At 41.4% G+C, this 20,453-nt stretch overlaps 1 protein-coding gene across 1 annotated transcript in view; it reads right to left on the reverse strand.

Annotated features, from left to right (window-relative positions):
- Positions 1-20,453, reverse strand: part of fez1 (fasciculation and elongation protein zeta 1 (zygin I)) — a 34,949-nt gene that overhangs the window by 5,469 nt on the left and 9,027 nt on the right. The window contains exons 3-6 of the mRNA XM_061740245.1: positions 9,581-9,668; positions 7,140-7,226; positions 2,927-3,092; positions 21-337 (exon numbers count right to left, since the gene is read on the reverse strand). Coding sequence (XP_061596229.1) covers positions 21-337; positions 2,927-3,092; positions 7,140-7,226; positions 9,581-9,668 — 658 coding nt within the window. The remainder of the gene's footprint in view (positions 1-20; positions 338-2,926; positions 3,093-7,139; positions 7,227-9,580; positions 9,669-20,453) is intronic.

A 20,453-nucleotide genomic window follows, 5' to 3' on the forward strand; every position in this document is an offset into this window, starting at 1 on the left:
ACCCCCACACATGTTCCCACCTTAACGGGCATGGTGCCAGTCTTCTCTGAGTGACCCGTGGAGCCTGTGGAGTTCCCTATGTTGGCAGGCAGTGTCCCCCCTCCCTGCAGGCTCAGGGCCTTGTCCCGACGCCGGCGTTTGCTGTTTTCCCGTTGCTCCTTCTGCCGGTTCTGCACCTCCATCAGCGCCGTGATGAATGTGTTCTTCACCTCCTTCTCAAACTCCAGTTCGTCACGCCGGGCCAGCTGGTTGACCAGCTCTTCTGAGTAGTCCCGGATAGCCGCCTCCACCCTGTGAAGCAGCTCCACCAGGGCTGAGCTGGGCATCAAGCTCAGACCTGCAAGCAAATGTACAGAGATGATGGTGGATTGCAGTCAAGGATGGAAAACAGACCTTTTTCCATTTATACAGTCTGGTTCTGTCAGATGTTTCTTCCTGTTAAAGAGGAGTTTTCCTTTCGACAGTGGCCCGTTGCTTGGCCAGGATGGGAGATTGTATTGAAGAAAAGCTTTGATGCAAGCTTATTATCATTGTAGTTTGTATTGGCTTTATATTTATTGGATTTATTTGCAGTCTTATTTTATTTTTTGGGTGCCTTCAAACCTGGATTTAATTCTTGGCTTTGTTCAGCGATTTGTAACACTGTGTATATATATATATATATATATATATATATATATATATATATATATATATATATATATATATATATATATATATATATATATATATGTATATATATATATATATATATATATATATATATATATATATATATATATATATATATATATATATATATATATATATATATGTATACATACTGTATATAATTTGTTTTATTCTATGTATGTACTTTTCATTTTACTTTTTATAACAGGAGATGGTTTTTAGTTTTGCAGTCTGTTCAAAATAAATGAAAAAATCTTGTCTTGCTTTTTTCCCGTACCGAACCGTGACTTGTGTGTACCATTGCAGCCCTTATATATACATACATACATGCTAGATTTGATGAGAGTTTTCATGTTTGGTCAGGTCTGAAGAGAGACTCAGCTTTGATGTTTTATTGGAGCTTTGTTACATATGTTAAGCACTTGAGAATTTCTGTCATTAGAAAATGAGTTCCTGTTGAAAAATAAAACTGAAGAATTGCACTTTGTAAAAGAGCTTATCATTAGGAAGCAACATTTTGCTGGGAGTACAGCCTGTTCACTTCAAATGAAGATGAAAGATTAACAAATTATTGTTTACGCTTAATGACTTCCTTTAGGGAGTTCCATCCATTAACTTCTTCTTTTCTGAAGGTCATGAACGCAGCAGCTTAAGAAAAGAGGCCCAGACCTCCCTCTCCCCCTCCAGCTGTGCCAGAGGAACACCAAGCATTCCCAAGCCATCCAAGAGTGTTAATCCCTCCAACATCAACCGGGTCTGCACCAGGCCTTCTTCTCAGATGGACATCACTGAAACACTTCCCCAGGCAAGCGTCCAAGATTCAAATGTCTTCTTTTGATGTGGAAGAGCAGTGACTCCACTCAGTCTCTCCTGGATGACTGAATTTCAATCTATAAGAGAGATTCCAAGCACCCAGCAAAGGAAACTCATTTCAGTTGCTTGTATCCTCCATCAGGTTCTTTTAGTCACTACCCACAGTTGGTGACCGTAGGTGAGGCTAGGATCATAGATCCAGCAGTAAACAGAATGTGTTTTTAGATTAGACCCCAATATTTTTGCTGGATGAAGAACTTGTATTTAACACGTACTGGGCAGTGTAAATTAAATACTTGATTTTTCCTCCCCAGTGCCTGAAGCCAAGTTGTCGGGAGGGAAGAGGAGTCAGGAGGTGTTATCGAGGGATACTCGGTAATATGTCGCTCCGCTGCTGGTTTGATTGCCCTCACCGGGTTTACCAGCATCAGAATGCAGATGCAACACTGGGTGCAGGAGATGGAACAGGTGCCAGATCCAGGCTACCCTGAATAACAAAGGCATTTGAAAAGTGGCCTTCCCCAAATAGCGTAGTAAAATCGAAATATGATCAGTCAGTCCAGTATCCCACTGTTTCTCCTGCTGTTGTGGTTATTGATTTCAAAGAGCTTCTTTCTAAGGTTTTTCAGTTTATTAATTAGCTGAGTTTTGTTTCTTGCAAAGCTACAGTCTGTCATTTTAGCAGTCAGTTGCATATCACCGTTCCAGTGACATGGTGATTTATGATAAACCTCAGCCCTGAGGATGATGAGCTTGCGTACATCCTCCTCTTGTTCTCAATATATCCCCCCCAGGTCCCGCCATACCACATCAATATATTTACATCAGAGCAGATCCGTGTTTGTGCACCTTTGGGGGTGGGTTATTGATGGAGCTAGCTTGACACATGACTCCTGCTAGTTTAGTTTTAGTTTAGTTTAGTTTATTGTTTTGCACAGTTTTTTAAAAATATACAGGACATATCAATGATAAACACTATAGGTGCAGGAAGAGGCAAAAAACCCAATGGGCTTATTTGAAGCCTCCACCGAAGATATTAAAATTTCATGTCAAGATTAACATACAAAAAAACAGAAAGTGAAACTATACAAAAGTGATGTCAAACTAATAATGCAATATATAAATAATAAAGAATAAAGACAAAAAATAAATGTGTGTGAGTGTGCATGGGATATTGTTTTTACAACTTATATTCTATTGACTCCTGAGCAAATAAGACTGTACATGTCACTACTTAATACTTAACTAGTTAATAGAAAAAAGGATGTGCGACACACTAAATTAGTGTAATGAAAACTGATTATCCTGCAATGTAAAAGTGTTGTCTTGTTTCAACTCTTTCTTCACTACGATAGACCAGACAGAGTTTTTGGGGGAAAAAAAAAAAGAAAGTAGAATTTAAAAGAAAAAAGAAATAAAACAGCTGCATGAGTGCACCCACCTTCATAGGAGCAGTTGTTGTTGGAGGCCTGTGACAGCTGTCTGATCTCCTCCAGCAGGGATGGAGTGGTCCTGGAGGAGCAGTGGCTGCTCTCCTCTTCATCCTCCTCTTCAGTTTCACCAGGATCCGGCGAGTTCTCCATCATCTCAACAATCTCCTCAATGACCTACAAACCACATTGATGTGGTTAAGGGGACACAGGAAAGAAATTCAGAGCTGGTTATGTGTGAAAGTCTATATAAAACACTTACACCGAGCCTTTTTACCCTCGTCTAAGTTCTACAAAGCACTTTAGAGTGTTTTTCCTGCACATACACTCATGCTTACAGTTAAGGTCAAAAATATAACCCCACTTTGTGAAGTTAACCCAAACTGTTGACGTCTCTATGGAAATGACCATAACCATAAACTGTTTAAAGTTTATTTGATTCTCAAAGAACAAAGGCAAATATCCATTGAAACAAATTAGTACATATCAATGTTCAGATGAAACTAGGAAGAAAAAAAAACAAATATCAGGCCAAATTTAGCAATGCCCCTTTAATAATATTCAACAATGAATTCAGTTTCTAGTGAAGTTGCCTCAGGTCTCTTGGGCCATTCTTCTTGGATTATTTTCCCCGATTCCCAGAGTGGTGGTTTCAAAACAAGGATATCAACTTTTAGCTGCTTCCACAGATTCTCAGCATGACTGAGATCTGGACTCTGAGAGGGTCACTCCAGGATCTTCATTATAGTGTCCTTCAAACAGTTTGGGATTAATGTACGGTAGGTGTATTTTTTTAGATCATTGTCTTATTGGGAGACATGATCTAAAGCTGGACTGGCAGCAGCTTTCTTTACATTACAGAGACCTTCAGCTCTATGCCGACTGCTTGTCTGGACAGTCTGCGTCCTCTATCCAACAAACCTGCTCGCTCTTCCCTGCCTTGGCTGTGGCTGATTGAGAACATCCATAAGTTGTGCACAACTCTCAAATGATCAGAAAGGAAATAGCTCAAAACCTTTAATACTGCTGACCTCAAAGACTTTCATGGGTTATTACAATATACGATCAGTCGTACCACAGATACTGAAGCTATTTTTTTTTTTTTTTTTTTCTACCTTGTCTGCACACATATTATTGATTGATACCATGACGGTAGAAACCAAAAGTGTATATATGTGCATTATTACTATATGTAATATATACATATATATACGCACACATATGCGTACACATACATAAATATACACATACAAACCCAGTGTTTTTTTTTTTTTTTTTTTTTTTTTTCTTTTTTTTTTTGGGGGGGGGGGGGGTGATGGGGGGGGGTGACGACATCCACTGCCAATCCAGGAAGCAGGAACACGCGGAGACACACGTCAAGCACTGGAAATCTGCAACAAAAAAACCACAAACAAAGCACGAAACCGGCACGGAGCCATCCAAAACACGAACAGCAATCGACCTAAATCTTGAGATCTGATCGCAGTCTGAGCTAAGCTATCGCTACCGCTACCTAAACCCAAAAACTAGAGAGCCAGCATGCAGGTGAACAAGCCAGTGTGTATGTCTATGTGTGTGTGTGTGTATGTATATGATCATGCATGTGTGTGTGTGTGTGTGTGTGTGTGTGTGTGTGTGTGTGTGTGTGTGTGTGTGTGTGTGTGTGTGTGTGTGTGTGTATGCATGTGACTAAATGACTATATGTGTGTGTGTGTGTGTGTGTGTGTGTGTGTGTGTGTGTGTGTGTGTGTGTGTGTGTGTGTGTGTGTGTGTGTGTGTGTAATAAACCAAACAAAGCTCCACCTGAAGTGTATCTATAGTGGGGGAGGGGGGGGAGCAACCCCGCCACCCGCGAGACCAGAGGCCGACAAGGAAGAGCCCGGAACCCAGGCCACCGGCAACCCCACAGAGGGGAGAAGTAGGAGGGAGGCAACCCACCGCCTGCGAGGCCCCCCCCCCACCCGGCGGCGGCCGAGGGGGCCCGCGGGCGGGGCCCCCACGGCGCGGAAAGAAGCAGCCAGGGATCCCGCGGCGGCGGACCGCGACCCAGGCAATCCCCGGCCACCCGGTCCGGGCCGGACACGCGGCCAGGAGGCCCTCACCCTTCAGGCCAACGACCCCCACCCGGCAGGGGGCCAGCCTGCCCGGAGAGACAGAGCCGCCCCGGCCGCCGACGCGGGCAGGCGCACCCGTCCCCCACGAAAGTGGCCCTCCAAGACCAGAGGGGCGCCCCGCCGTAGAGGCAGCGGGGGGGACCGGAGACGGGCCCGGAGAGAGGGAACCCCCCAACAAGGCGACACCCGCGCAGGCCCGACAACGGAGGGCCCCAGACCCAGGCATCCCATTCATTCATCCATTCACCTATTCGATACCTATACTAATAATAATATAATATACTATACATAATAATAATAATAATACTAATAATAATACTAATAATAATAATAATAATAACCATCTTTGTATAAAATAATATTGATAAATTATTAAGTTTTTGATGTCCTGCCAATGGAGGCTCAAATCCTCCATGGCAGGACCCTTCCATACCGCATTCCCACCGACACAGACATACAATCACGCACCGTTTCCCCCTCCCCGGGGGGATCCAGCACCGCCAGAAGGCACCCCAGGCTGCACGGCGGGCCCCGCCAGGCCCGGGTAACCCGACCCACCCGTCCCAGGCCCAGGCCGGTGAGGGAACTGAAGCTATTTTCTGTATTCAACTTGCTGCTGAACCCTCCTCCTCCACCTGTCTCAAACGTCTCAGCTGACAGCTTTGCTTCCTTGTTTGGAGATAAGAAAGCTACCATCAGTATTCAATTTGTCGTCCCAACCTGTCACCCTTGGTCATCGGCTCAACGCCTGATGGTTGCATGGCTATACATGTAGCTCCACATGTAGCAGTCCTACTATGTGGGCCTCTCTCAATCCCCCAATCTGCAGAGCAAATAGTATTACTTTACTTTCTCCTCTCACTGAGTATGAGGTATCCAAACTATTCCCTGGTAGGGGTATTTCCTGCCTGCTGAATCCAGTTCTTTCAATCCTACTCCAAGTCAACAGTTGTGCAGGAGTCACAAGCATACCATAATAAATTCCTTGCTGGCCTTGCACACATTTCCATCGGCCTTCAAACAAATTATGATCACGCTGCTGTTTTAAATAGAATAAAATGAATAAATACATTTACTCAACCCTGTTGTGGTTGAGCACTATCAGCCAGTCTCCCATTTCTTTCCAAGGTTATAGAATAAGCAATTTTTGAACAAGTCATGGACTTCATCACACATAGGAACCTTCTTGATATAAATCAGTCTGGTTTCAAAAAGGGCCATTCCAGTGAAACAGCTCTGCTGTCTATGACAGAAGCCCTAAGAACAGCAAGAGCAGCGGAAGAATCCTCTGTGCTTATCCTTCTTCACCTACCTTCTGCCTTCAGTACAATTAACCACAGCATGCTATCTATACTATCAAACCATCACAGGATCAGTGCATTCTTGGTTTCAATCCTAACTTATCGAGCATGTCATGGCAGGAGAAAACATTTTTTCATTACACTCTCCACATGGGTGCCTCAAGGCTTAGTACTTGGGCCCCTGCTCTTCGCCACATAAACCACCCCTGGGCCAGATTATTCATTCACACTGCTTCTCATATCACAACTATTTAAATGTTACACAACTCTACCTGTCATTCCCTCTGGACGAACCCAAAATATCTGCACAAATCACAGCTTGCCTCTCTGACTTGTCTGCAGGGATGAAGGATCACCACCTTCAGCTTAACCCATCCAAGACTGAAGTCCTGGTTATCCCCGCCCTCGTTTGTCCTGCCTCGATATGGACATAAATATTGGCTCTACTACTGTTCCTCCCACAAAGGTCGTGTTTGACCAGTTAGCTTTCTCTGACCGTGTTTGACTTGTTGTCCTGGTCATACCGCTTTTCTCTATACAACATTCAAAATATTCAAGATTCAAGATATTTATTGTCATATCCAACAGGAGAGAAACTTCTCTGTGCACTGAAATTCTTTCTTTACTGTACAGCATGATGCTATCGAATAAGTCCAAAAAATAGAATAAAACAGAGAATGCAAAAATAAAATATGCAAAAATAGAATAGAAATTTAATTAAATTAATTTGTAAATTAAATTAAAACAATAAAAATGCAATAAATAAAGAACACCAAAAATAGAATAAGACCCTTCCAACCCACACAGACCTGATCTGCTGTGATGAGAGGCTCTTCATTCAGGCAGTTGGCGTTGTCATTCTTCTCATTCATTTCCTCCTCCTCTTTTTCATGAATCTAAAAAATGTCAAAATGTGATTCAAAAAACATTTATGAAACAAAGGAGCTGTTATGTAAAAGCAGCTTGTTGAATTATCTCCTCTGCAAAAAGCTAAGCAGACAATCATTGTTGAAAAACGGCTCTGAACACGACAAATATTAATTACATGAGACTTGGAGGTGATATGCATCATGGGTGAAAGAAGAAAACCATCACATTATGAATTACCTTAACTGTTTCTTGGTTTTTGTTTGTAAAAATGTTTTTGACATATTCTTTCTTTTATTTATTCATTTGCAGTTTCACAAAGTTGTTGACAAGCTATAGAGTGGTGGTCTAAAACAGAAAAGCTGTGATGCTGGGATTCTTCAATTTCATTTAAATTTGATTTCTTTACTGTCGCTATGACCCCAAGACATTTCAATTTATTTATCAATATTCATCCATTTTTACATTTCAGACCTACAGTATAACACTTTCTAAAGAAAGTAGCTAGGAGGCAATTTGTCAGCAAGGAGGTGACAAACAAACTAATAGTTTTAATAGTTTTAATGATGATTTGATCGAAAATCAGTTTCTAAGGAGCAAAGATACCTTGTTCAATACTACAATTCAGAGATACATTCACTGATGATACATTGTCTTCAAGACCAAATCTGTTCCAGGAACATGCACAAATTAATAAACAGGTAAAAGTAAACTCACATTCAGGACACGTTACAAAGACAAGACTGAGGAAGAAGAGGGAACGATACTGGACTGGTCTGTCTACAGTCCTGACTGGTCACCAACACAGGATGTTGAAGGATTTAGAAACCAAAAATGTAAAAAGAACCCTGTACTGTGTAGAACAATGCATATTTCCAGGAAGAATGGTGCAAAATAACATCTAAAAACTCTTCATCACTTGGTTCCTAAGTAACAAAACAGTTTTAGAACTGGGTCGGGTCATCCTGCCTTATATTAGTGGCCCAGGCTGGTGGTAGTCGTATAATGGTGAGAGCTGAACATCATTAAAACAACACAGGCTACCTGACTATTCTGTTGCTTTAGACTTTAATTAATTTAGGTTATGGTAGTCCTCGAAAGGCTTGAATTAAGGAAACTGGACTTCTTTTTCTTAATTCCTGAAAAGAAAAGAGCTTTTACCTGCCATTGTTTATGTAATAATTGCTCAGGAGTCATGTTCTGGGTCTCTAGAAAGCAGCTCAAAACAACTTGTATTGAAGTAGACACTATAGATACACTAAAACTGAATTGAATTAAAAGAAATTCTCCTTCCATCCAGAAACTTCTCCACCTCAAACTAACTTGTGGGACGTTTTGATATAAGATCCAGGTGTGAACGGTTGTAAAAGCACCTGATAGGAGATTCAAGGCTGCAAACTTGATGAAGTCTGAGTCCGCCTCCTCTATTTAATCCTGGTTTTTCAGATGTGGATTCATGTGTAACAGGCTCCTCCGAGTTTATAAACTGGAAACTCCAAACCAGTCTATTTGAACTGAGGATGCATTATGGCTGGAACGTGAAACATCTTTAAGAACTAAAGAAAGGGAAGTCCATGGCTAGTTGCTTGTTTGAACCTTTGGGAGATGCCTTGACTTGGATGACTCACAGTTTTTTACCATTTACAGAATACGACATAACAGTAGTTGGAAAAAGAATGTGAACTCCCTGGAATTGACTGATTTTCTGAATTAAATGACCATAAAATATTATCAGATCTTGATCTTAGTTTTAATAACAAACAAGCACAATAGGCTTAAAAAACTATTATAATCAGTCTTTAATTAACTCACCCATTAAACATTCAGTGTTACAGTAAAAAGTGAAACTTTTGTTTGTGGATTGATTCATGTTTGTTGTGTTTTGTGGATCATGCTGAATTATCTCCAGACATACCGCAAACGTGTCTGAGGTGAAGCAGTTCTGGAAAGAGGAATGATCCATAAACACTCCTGAAAGTTAAGCAGCTCTGATCCAGAGATCCTGAAGATCTTGTTGAAGTTACTGCTGCTGAAGAAACTAGCTGGTAACTACAAGGAGAAACTGACTTTTTCCTTAAGTCTGTGAATGTTTGATGGGTGTGTTCAGTAAACTACAAAAACCTTCTGTTTGTTGTTCATACCGGTTAGATTTTATGGTAAATTGATGCAGAAAACCAATTCATTCTAGGGTTTCACAAACTTTCTCTGTTCAGAAATAGTGTAGATAAGCATATGCAAATAAAGTGTTTGATACAAACTAAATACGGGACATCTATAAATATCAGTACAAATGTATCAAGAGAAAATCAGAAAATGAAAAATATCTGCCCTAATCATAGATTTCCAAGATGTTAACCAAATATGGATGAGCAGTGACGGGTACCTCCTGATCAGACAGATTTCCGTTGAGTCCCTCAGAGTTGGTGCCGTCCCAGGCTGAGATGTAGTTGTCCGTTAGAGCGTCCCACACACTGGAAAACAACACGTGAATGTACTCATGTAAGCAAGGAAAACTCAAAAAAACACATCAAATCATCTGACACTGTCCACCCTGCAGCACCAGCGTCTCTTTAGATGTTTAAATCGTGTCATAGAGACTCAAAGCGCACAGAAAAGCCACGTTAGACCGGAGCTCGGTGTGGTGTTTTGTTGTTATAACAGATCTGCTCAGTCATGTGTTCAGCAGCTACGAATCGGTCAAGAACAGTGGTTAATGTGCACAGCAGAAAAAAGCACAAAGGGGTCAAAAATGTTCTGAGAAAAGGATCAAATCAAATTTCTCACATCATTGTTCACACCGCAACCCAAGGCAGCGACCGTCTGACGAGGAATGACACAACCAGAGAGCCCCCTTTGTCTCTGAGTCTGTGTGTGCCTTGCTCAGAAGCTGAGCGCTCAGTGGCACTGCCCACTCCCACTCACACAGTGGACCCATTCAGCCTCAGCTTACCTCACCGCTCGTGTGGACGCCACAGCTGCACCAAGCAGGACAAACTTGAAACACTACTCTCTGAGGTCAAGAAAACAAAACAAATGTTTCTTATGTTTCTTTTTAATGTGCACTAACATTTAAAATGAAAAATTTTTCCTGTGATATATATCATAAAGCTGTTCCCTCAACTGACTACTTTACTTTTAGATGAAGATGTGATACCATTCTCCTTTCCATGGTGAAGACACCAGAGTCCAACTCCTGATGGAAACACCATTCCTGGGGGATGTTCGTCCAGCAATGATACAACTTCTTATCTAACAATTGAACTCTAATTTGTAAAACAGTTTTTGTAAAAAAATATTTAAAGGTACCATATCCTGCACTTTTGGCCCCTTATCGAACTTATCTAAACCACAACGGAGTTGTTTTATTTTGATTACAACTCAAAACCTCTGGGTTTGTCAGATTATGAATCCCAAATCTTCTGCTTTTATGTGTGTTTTTTTGTTTTCTCCAGTGTGGTTGCCCTCCTGGCTCCCACTGCTCCTGCTCATTCCAGTCAACACGTCACTGCCAATTACATCCCCACGGTGACATATTAGAAGAGGTTTATTTTTAAACTTAAGATGATTTTGAACCTTTGACAGTTAGGAAAAGCATAATATGTATTCTTTCAAAAGGAAAATGTTAATAATTGCCATTTTACTCCAGATCAAAGAGAGGACAAAATGTAAGGACTCTCTGCCATGCAACAAATGTGATGTCAGAGGGGAAGTTTAAAATGGCCCAGGTCTCCGGGGTGTGGATGAGGTCTGCACCGAGACACGTCTCTGTAACATCACAGGGACATTAGAGACAGTCGGTGCGTCCAAAATCCCATACTAAAAAGTATACTTAAGTTCGGCACACTTTTGAGTAAATATCAGTAGTATGCATTATTTCGGACATACTATTAAGAGCGCACACGTCACTTCCTGCTGTTGGGAGGAAGTGACGTGTCACAACAGCAGGAGCACCGCACTGCTCTTTTCCGTTATCCTGGCCGAAACAAGATGACATTATATAATGTTATTATATACGAATATTATAATATTAATATTATATAATAATATTATTATACTTAATATTATGCTTAGGACATATACGTATCACTTAGCAACCAAACACTGCTGCATTGCATTGTGGGAAGTTTCTGCTTAGCTAGTGTCCATCAATCCACACTAATACATTTCTCCGGAATGAGTATGGATAGAGCTACTATTGAGTACGTTCTAATGTTTCGGACGCACTAAAAAATCTCGCATACTCATTTTGCATACTCATTAGGGTGGAAGTATGCAATTTTGGACGCAGCCAGTGTCTCTGGACTGGTAGATCAGGATGGTGGTTCATCTTTGTAAGAAGGACCACTGGAGGCTGTTCCAGTCACAGCGAAGTCGCTCTCCTCATCCTGAGTGTTCTGAGAGTATGTGGCACTGGGTCTGTTGTTACAGGCTATCAGTCCCTGTGCAAACCCAACGGGTTTGGTTCACATTTCTGGTTGTAATCCAGATGTGGAGGCCATGGACGTGAGCATCAGTGTTTGAGTCCGCCTAGCAATGGCTGCATGAGTCCTGATCCACAGCTGCCTCATAGATGGCTGTTTTCTAAATATGCAGCTAAATTCAGTTAAAGATGGTTTATTTGGCTTAGGGTGGCTTATCTTAGCTTAGTGCAGCTTCCAGCTGCAAGCTTTTCACATTGGACACTCTTTCCACTATTAATCACAGCATTATTAAAATTTAGTGACAATCACGAATCCAAACACCACTGTCCCTGTCAAAAAAGCAACTTAAATTTGGAGTTGCTAATTTAGTTTTATAGAATATATAAGATATTGAATATGAACTCATCATTCTTCAAATAGTATCAATAATAATATCAATAATAAGCCACGCGCTCTAATGTTGTGACTACTTCAGCCAGAGCTGCCAAAATTTTTTGGGTTTTTCGGGTCGGATCGGGTGTCTATATGCGCAATTTTAACTCTCCAATTAGCAAAATACTGGATACTCATCATCATCTGGGCTTGCCTCGACGCGAGGCCCCACGGCTGCTTGAGACCCGGTCGGATCGGTGATTTTTGTAACAAATTTATCAAACAAGCCTTTCAGAGAGACATTAAACTCTTCCATTTTCTTTCGTTTTTTTTCTTTTTTCATCCCCTGATGGAAATTTCCTGAATCTGTCTCGTTCTCTCGACATTGTGTGACAGTTTGTTCCAACTCCACCGTCTGGATCAGAGCAGCTTGTGTCTGCGCTTGGTCTGATCAGTTGTATTGAACAACAGACACGCGCATCATTGCACATATATTTATTGATATGCACAGACTAGTACACATTTAGGTCTGTAATGAAACGTGACTGTTGATATTTATAAGGGAAAAAACGAAAAAAAAAAAACAAAAAAAAAAAAAATTAAAAAAAAAAACAAAAAAAAAACGGCCCATAGCGCAAGGCCCCTTGGGGCGCGAGGCCCCTTGGGGCGCGAGGCCCCTTGGGGCGCGAGGCCCCCGTGCGGTTGCATGGTTCGCACACCCCTTGCGGCGGCCTTGACTCCAGCCCATAACCAAAAAAAAATCTAACTCATCATAACCAATCGGCCAGTGGTACCAGTTGTTGTCAGGTAAAAAACAAAATCAAAATCAAATGGGCCGATGGGCCTGCCCGGGCCAAAAAAGAAAAAACCGGCAAATGCCCGGTATGCCCGATGGCCAGTCCACCCCTGAGCATGTCAAATCTGGCAGCAAATGCTTTAATTTGTAATGTTTTTGAGTCTTTGTTGCAAAGTACAAAACCATATAAAACTAAATAGAATCCACAGAGACACAGATATAAGTCTTCATGTGTAAATTTGGTCTGATCAGGGACTAAAGCTCCATGCTCAAAGCTGTGCTGGTGTGTGTAGGTTCAGATCCACCAGAGACCAGTCCCTCTGTTTGATGATCAGTTTAGCAGCAGCAGCTGGATGACGCTAACATCTCCTGTCTGCCAGCTGCAAGGATTACATCACAACCTATCACTGGCAATCTCAGCCCAAAGGCAGATTATTGAAGATGATTTTTGCTGGTTTGAGAGTCTGTTGTTTCTGAATCTGTTTCCCTGCACAACCCGGGCACAATTAGCATCAGTACTTTTTTTCTTTAACCTTTATTTAACCAGGAATGTGCCATTGAAATTAAAAACCTATTATTCAAGGGAATCCTGGCCAAGAGGCAGCAAAAAGTTAAAGCTTCAAGACAATTAAAATGATATATAAATTAGATTAAACAGGTTAAGGAGGATGTCTCATGTGCTATCAGTCTGGATTTAAAGTCATTCAATGAGATAAGTTCCATTATTTTACAGCGCTTTTGCAACAGGTTCTATGTAGAAGGGGCAGAACAACAAAAGCCCAGTGAGCAACAGATTATTGTTTGAACACAAACCACAATAATCAACACTTCTCTGTGTGATTAAGTTACCAATGTAAGAGGGCAGTAGTCCAAGCATGGCTTTGTAAATAAAAGTGTACCAGTGAGCCAACCTCCTGGTGGACAAAGATGGCCATCCCACCCTAGAGTACAGTTCACAATGATGGGTCAAGGCCCTACAAGTTTGTAATAAACCTCAGAGAAGCGTGATACACGGAATCAATCTTTCTCAGGCATTGAGCTGAGGCGTTCATATACAACAGATCTCCATAATCTAAAATGGATTCAAAAGTTGCAGTGACAAAGCGCTTTTTAATGATAATTTCGTGCTGTGTTTGGGACCATTTCCTGTCACATGATAGGCTATATACATTTATATATGGAATGTATTTGCTCTGCTTTTCTAATGGCTAATACATAAAGTCTTGCATGACATTAGCCTGCAGCTCTTGTTATCACGTATCTTTTCCAAATATCTCCTCTCACACCTACCGTGGAGCTATTTTTAGCATGACAGAGCTCCACAAAGAGAAAAGATGTCTGTGTTTGTGTTTCAGAGCACGGACTCATCCAGGAGAAGGGTCTGGCAGTCAGCTGGTGGAGAGGCAAGAAGCAGCGAGGCATGCCACACTGAATAATTCAGAGGTGAAAGCAGCTGATGAGATGGAGCTGAGTATGGGGGGGGTCACTGCTGGCTGACTGGTCTTTCAGGATGTTGTGGTCATGTGAGGAAATATTTTGGTGGCTGAGTTGGTACTTTGACCACCAGCTGAGTTTTGAATGAAGAAACAGGGATTTTGATTAGCAGTTAAAAAGGAGTGTCAGTGTGTGTTTGATTTGTATTCTTATTTTGAATTCAAACATGTCCAGAGTGTTTGCCGGCCTTTCACCTGTGACGAGCTGGGATAGACTCCAGCGGACCCTCAAGACCACGTGAGCAGATAAAGAAAATGGATGGATTTTGTATTCACTTTTTTATTTTATCACTGAGATTCACAAGTCTTTTAAACTTGTATTTAATTCGATTCGATTATGCCTTCAAGGGTAGGCATAATAAGCCTTGGCTTCAGCCTATACCTTTTCTGTGCCATTTAAAATATTGGACTATTTTTATGTTGTATTATGTTGTATCCAAATGGACCGAAATAAAAACTCAAAATCAATCAAAATCAATCAATTCAATAGAACATAAAAACATCAATGTGGAAAGTGAAACATTTGACCATTTCATGAAAAATATCAGCTAATTAGGAGTTGATGGTAGCAACATCTGGAGGAAGATTTACAACTAAATAAGCTGATTATCAACAGGCGATGGACACGACATGAGGTAGTAAAGCATCATCTTAGAGAGGCAGAGGCTCTCAGAAATAAAGATGGACAGAAGTTCATCAATGAATCACTACACATCTCTAAAAACACAGATATCATCCACAAATGCAGGTTAAATGTTTGTCAGCAAATATGGAGAGATGTGAGTATGATCCTAAATGCCACCTTCTTCTTTGGAACAAAATCATCTAAAAAGGGGAGAACTTTACAGTAACCATCCAGCTTCTTCTCTGAACTCAGTAATCCTGCCTCTCTGATGGGATAGAGGAGCATGAGTGTCTATGGAAAGACATCTGAAATGAACAAATCCATGCTGAAAGTATGCAGGTTCAAGAGTAACATCTGCTCCTATCCGGACAACAACTTTTCAAAGAAAGTCTTGCATCTTTCAACAAGACAATGTTGCATCACATCCTGTTTTATTTTTATTTTGAAATGTGTTGCTGCCATCAAATTCCAAATCATCTTATTCTTTTCTTAACATGGTAAATTTACCCACTTTTAAACATGCAATATGTTTTCTATATTCTGTAAATAAGGGTTTATTTGATTTTTAAAATACTTTTAATTTTAAAGTTTTTAATTGTTTTTATTTGCATCTTGCATTCAATGTTTTGGATTCGGGATTGTACATCTTCCTGAGAAGTTTAAAATTAATTTGAGGTTTGTCCATAGAGCTGAATGTTTTTTTTTTTTATATATATAGATGAACAGAAAAATGTAAAAAAAAAAAGTTCAAAGGTTAAAATCCCTGTATTTGTACTGTTGGATACCCACTGTATTCTTTGAGACATCTGCCCACTTTGAAGAGTACAAGTGAAACGTTTGGACATTTTCATCCTCTCATCTGAAATGGCAAAGTGCATCCTCACTTGACTCTCATGCCCTTAGGACATTTTGTGCCACTGGTAAGAGTTTGTGTGACTATCCCTGAACCGGCTGATGTTACTGCTAACTGCACACTGACTGAGGGAAAGCCTGGATGGTTTTGGTTGGATAAGACAAATCAGCTCTTTTGGTTTGCGGTCTTGTGTAGCTCAATAACAAAACTCCTTCATCCACCAAATCCTTGTGACAGTTTCAGAAAGTACCATGGGACTGCACCCCTTCATAAATGTATTTTATTCAAATAATTCCTTATATACAGCAGCATTTTCCAGCAATGATCTCCTCAAACCATTTATCAAAGAAAGCAAACGAGCCGATTCAAACCAGGGACTCTGTCACCACACAAGCTGACAGCCGGGCAGTCACCAAACTCATATCCAACCCACGTTTTATCAACAAACAACCTGCAGGGTATGAGATACCCGCTGGTTACACATGTTAACAAAGCACCTGCTGAAATGTGCCATAATCAACAAAAAACAGGACTTGTTGTGGACCGAGGAAACAAACGAGCAGTGCAAGCTGTTTTTTCTATGATTTGTTCAGAACATCATCACAGACCATTTCAAAGGATGAAAATATACAACGGATTGCCTGAGCCACAGAGAGACGCATTGGGTGTGGTTTGATTTGATGGACATGTACATGTAGAGTGAATCTAGGAACTCAGTCACCACCAGAGGTGGACAGAGTACTCGACCCCAGTACTTGAGTAAGAGTACAAATACTACTGGTCAAAATTTACTCCGTTACAAGTAAAAGTAGCTCAGTCAAAATATTACTCGAGTAAGAGTAGAAAAGTACTTGCTTTTAAAGGTACTTAAGTATCCAAAAGTAAATGCTTTTAAATTTACTTTAAGTAAAAGTAAGAGTAAGAGTAAATTTCTTATTTTCCACATCAGTAAATTACTATATTTTTTCTAAATTAATTTAAGGATCTTTTAACTCTTGTTTCTGAGAATTCGATGTTGAGTTGTTGAAAGCAGAGAGGTAGTTCTGCTTCGGCAGACACAATAAACATTTGAAAATAAATGTCTGTGGTTTGTTTGTGCCCTCGTTTTTTACTCGGTCGAACTCAAACATTGAGTTAAGATACGGCCAAGGATTTTGTGAAAGTCCCTGCTCCGAGTCCGGCTCATTATCAGACTCAGACGACTCAGCGGATTGTCTTTCTTCTCCTGACGCAGGCGTAGCCATTGTTGTGGCTCTGTCTTGACTTGTTGCGGCTCTGTCTTGACAAACACAGGCTACTTTGGCGGCATCGTTTTGAGGAGGCTTGACGTATTTCTGCTTTACGTACATCAGTGGAGAGCGTGCACTGTGATAGGTCTCCTCCTTTGACAAAAACAGCTTGTGTCCAATAGGATTTTAGGGAAGAAGACAAAAGAGCAGACCTGAAAGTAACGAGTACTTTTCAGCCTTCCTAGAAATTTACTCGAGTAAAAGTACAAATATTTGTCTTGGAAATGTATTCAAGTAAGAGTAATAAGTACCAAAGAAATCTAATACTCAAGTAAAGTACAAATCCTCTGGATATGTACCTAAGTACAGTACTCAAGTAAATTTACTCCGTTACTGTCCACCACTGGAACTCAGTCACCACACGTGTGATAACACAGTCTGTTGGGAAGACTTCGGGCCACTTAGAGTGTAAGTCATGAACCACCACTAGGAACCGCTGATGGTGGGCAATGCTCTGGAGCTCCCCACAAGTGTGGAGCTGAAGATGCTCCCAGGGGCGAGCTGGCCACTGTAGTGGGTGGAGCGGAGGCCCAGTCTTGCCACTCAGAAGACAAGCTGTTCAGGCTTTCACCAGGACCTCAATGCCACCACACACAGTCGCAGCAGCGGGGCTTCGCTCTAACGATACCCGAGTGGCCCTCGTGAACCATAGCCAAAACTTGTGATCGCAGGCCACCAGGGATGATATAGAGCAGAGTCCACCAGGGACACAGATGTCACCCCAGTATGACAGCTCATCCTTGACCGGATGAAAGAAAATCAACTCCAAGGAAATTTCTGGTTTTGGAGGCCAGCCAAAGCGGAAGAGGGTACGAAGCTGAGCCAGCACCGGGTCTTGTTCTGAGGCCTTTTGAAGATCTTGGAGCGAAACCGTGGACTGGAGAGGAGAATGGAGCATCTGGATGACGACTGGGTCAGAGGCAGCTGAGCCTGAATCGGATGAAGGGTGAAGGGTAGCCTGTGACAACGAATCAGCCACATTTTCCCTACCAGGAGTGAATTGTAGATTGAAGTTATACTGCTGGAGCCTATCGGACAAGCGGTGAAGCCTCAGTGGTCCGTGTCCGGTGCCAGACGAGCCCAGCAGGGCTACAAGGGCTTGTGATCTGTCCAAGCTTCACGCTCCCCAGAGCTACAGCTACAGTGGAACACCGATCCAAATCAACTTTACTGGGTAACGATGACAGTAAAACACAGAGGGCCTGATTTACTAAGATCCTAAATAAAGAGTACTAAATTGCGTGTGCACTGAAAAAGTTTGCACGTGCTGTTGTTGTGTGTTTTGCGGGTGATCAACTAAGAATGCTTGCGCAATTGATAACAGGTGCAAACCGCAGTATTTAAATGAGGTGTTGCGTGTCTTACGGTTTGCGCCATGGAGAGTCTGGATGGAAAGCAGGATAGTCGCAAGCGCAAAATGAAATTTGACGAGTTGGAGTTAGAGATATTAGTTGAAGAGGCAAATAAACACATTCATGAACTACAGCAAAGAAATTTAAACATTACCAAAAGAAACGCAATATGGGAGAAAATCTGCGATAGAATAAATGCAGTTGGTAAGACAAAAAGAACGGCAGATGAGGTTAAAAGAAGGTGGCAAGATATAAAGCGAAGAACTAAAGAAAAAGTGGCCTTTAATAAAACTTGTGCAACCATTTTTAAAATAGCATGCAGCGGAATAAAGACTCTCTCTCTGCGTATTCTTTGATTTTGGCGATGTCGCCTCCTTGCCACAACAACAGCAGCCATCGGTGCGTAATGCTGGGCAGATTAGCACCTTCCTTTCGAACGTATTAAATACAGACGCAATCACAATCCCCGCAATTACTTTCAGGCTTGGTAAATCTCATTGCGTGTGGTAAATGAACCTATTTGCATTTTCCCCTCCCAGTATTTAGCGATTTCTGGCGGGTACGCCCCATATTGATTATTCATCAGGGCAAAAGTACTAAATGAACAGCGTGCTATTTTGCTCATTTGAGAGGCGCAGTCCTCTTTGCACGCTGTTAGTAGATCAGCTTGCACATTGGTTTGCGGGTGATGTCAAGTTTGCACACGTTTTTACACATGCAAACCTTTAATAAATCAGGCCCAGAGAGCAGACATTCAGAAAGACAGGCGCCTACATCCCCCAAAACCAACTGCCATAGAACGCCAGTTGTAACAACTGCAGCGTTACCAGGGCAACGGAAACATACACAACACATGAAGAAAAGGATGGATGGAACAATGAGTCAGTTCAGGTCTTTCTGTCATATTACACATATATAGGTACGGTGGGGTGTTTAATCTTAATTGCTATGACGCTGTTAGAAAAAAAAAAAGAAAAAAAAAGCAAGGCATCCGTTGTGTAAGTGTTTCTTCTTCTTTTCATTCTTGTGCTGGCCGTTGTGCACTGCTTAAAAAATGTGCATTACCGCCACCGGGTGGTCGACTGCACTATTTTTCAGTCACAAGTATATGGAGCTAAAACAGTCTCAATAGTCACAAATGCACAGGCCGATTCACACGTACGTAGGACAAGATACACAAATGTATTTCTGATGCACACACAAATATAAGACGGATTTACAAACGGTTTGTGGTCTGTGGACTTCGTCGCATTTGTGTGTGAGTTTTGAGACTCCCCTGACTACATCCACAAATGTCTTTTTTTAAACCAGGAATGATCTGCAACCAATCAGATATCTTCCCTGTTTCCGCCAATCACAAGAACACACCCCACTGCAAGTCAGATTTTATTAACTATTCAAGCGACAATAACAACACAGAGAGATACTGTATCTTTATCTGCCTATTGGGAAAGAACGGCACAACATGATGACATGATGCTTAGCTACTGTGGGCTGAGCTCTCAGTTCAGAGCAGCTGTCTTGAGTTACCAACCAATCAGTCAATCAGACCTATCAGCCAATGATTTCTTTTGTTGCTGGGTAAGGTCTGAGTTTCAGCTTCAAGCGTTCCATGAATGCGTAGCGGAGTTAACCTAAGTTACAACACACATCCCTCTTAAACACACACACACACACACACACACACACACACACACACACACACACACACACACACACACACACACACACACACACACACACACACACACACACACACACACACACACAGACAGACAGAGGAACAAAATAACCCATTTCGGGGCTAGATGTGTTTATCTTTATTTAATGTTTTGTTTTTTCAGAGCAGAATGAGACCACTGCTGTTCAAGAGGCCTGCTTGGTTTTGTTATTAATGTTATTTTTTATCATTACTATACATCACTAAGACAAATTATTTATTATAGTATGAATATTTTGTGAAGAGACAATGGCCACGGCAGTGTTTCCCTTTTATAGAATAAATAAAACAAAATAAATTTGATTCGATAAATTTAAAAAAGTCACATTCCAAGC

This window comes from Cololabis saira, chromosome 14 (assembly GCF_033807715.1).
Source record: "Cololabis saira isolate AMF1-May2022 chromosome 14, fColSai1.1, whole genome shotgun sequence".
NCBI lineage: Eukaryota > Metazoa > Chordata > Actinopteri > Beloniformes > Belonidae > Cololabis > Cololabis saira.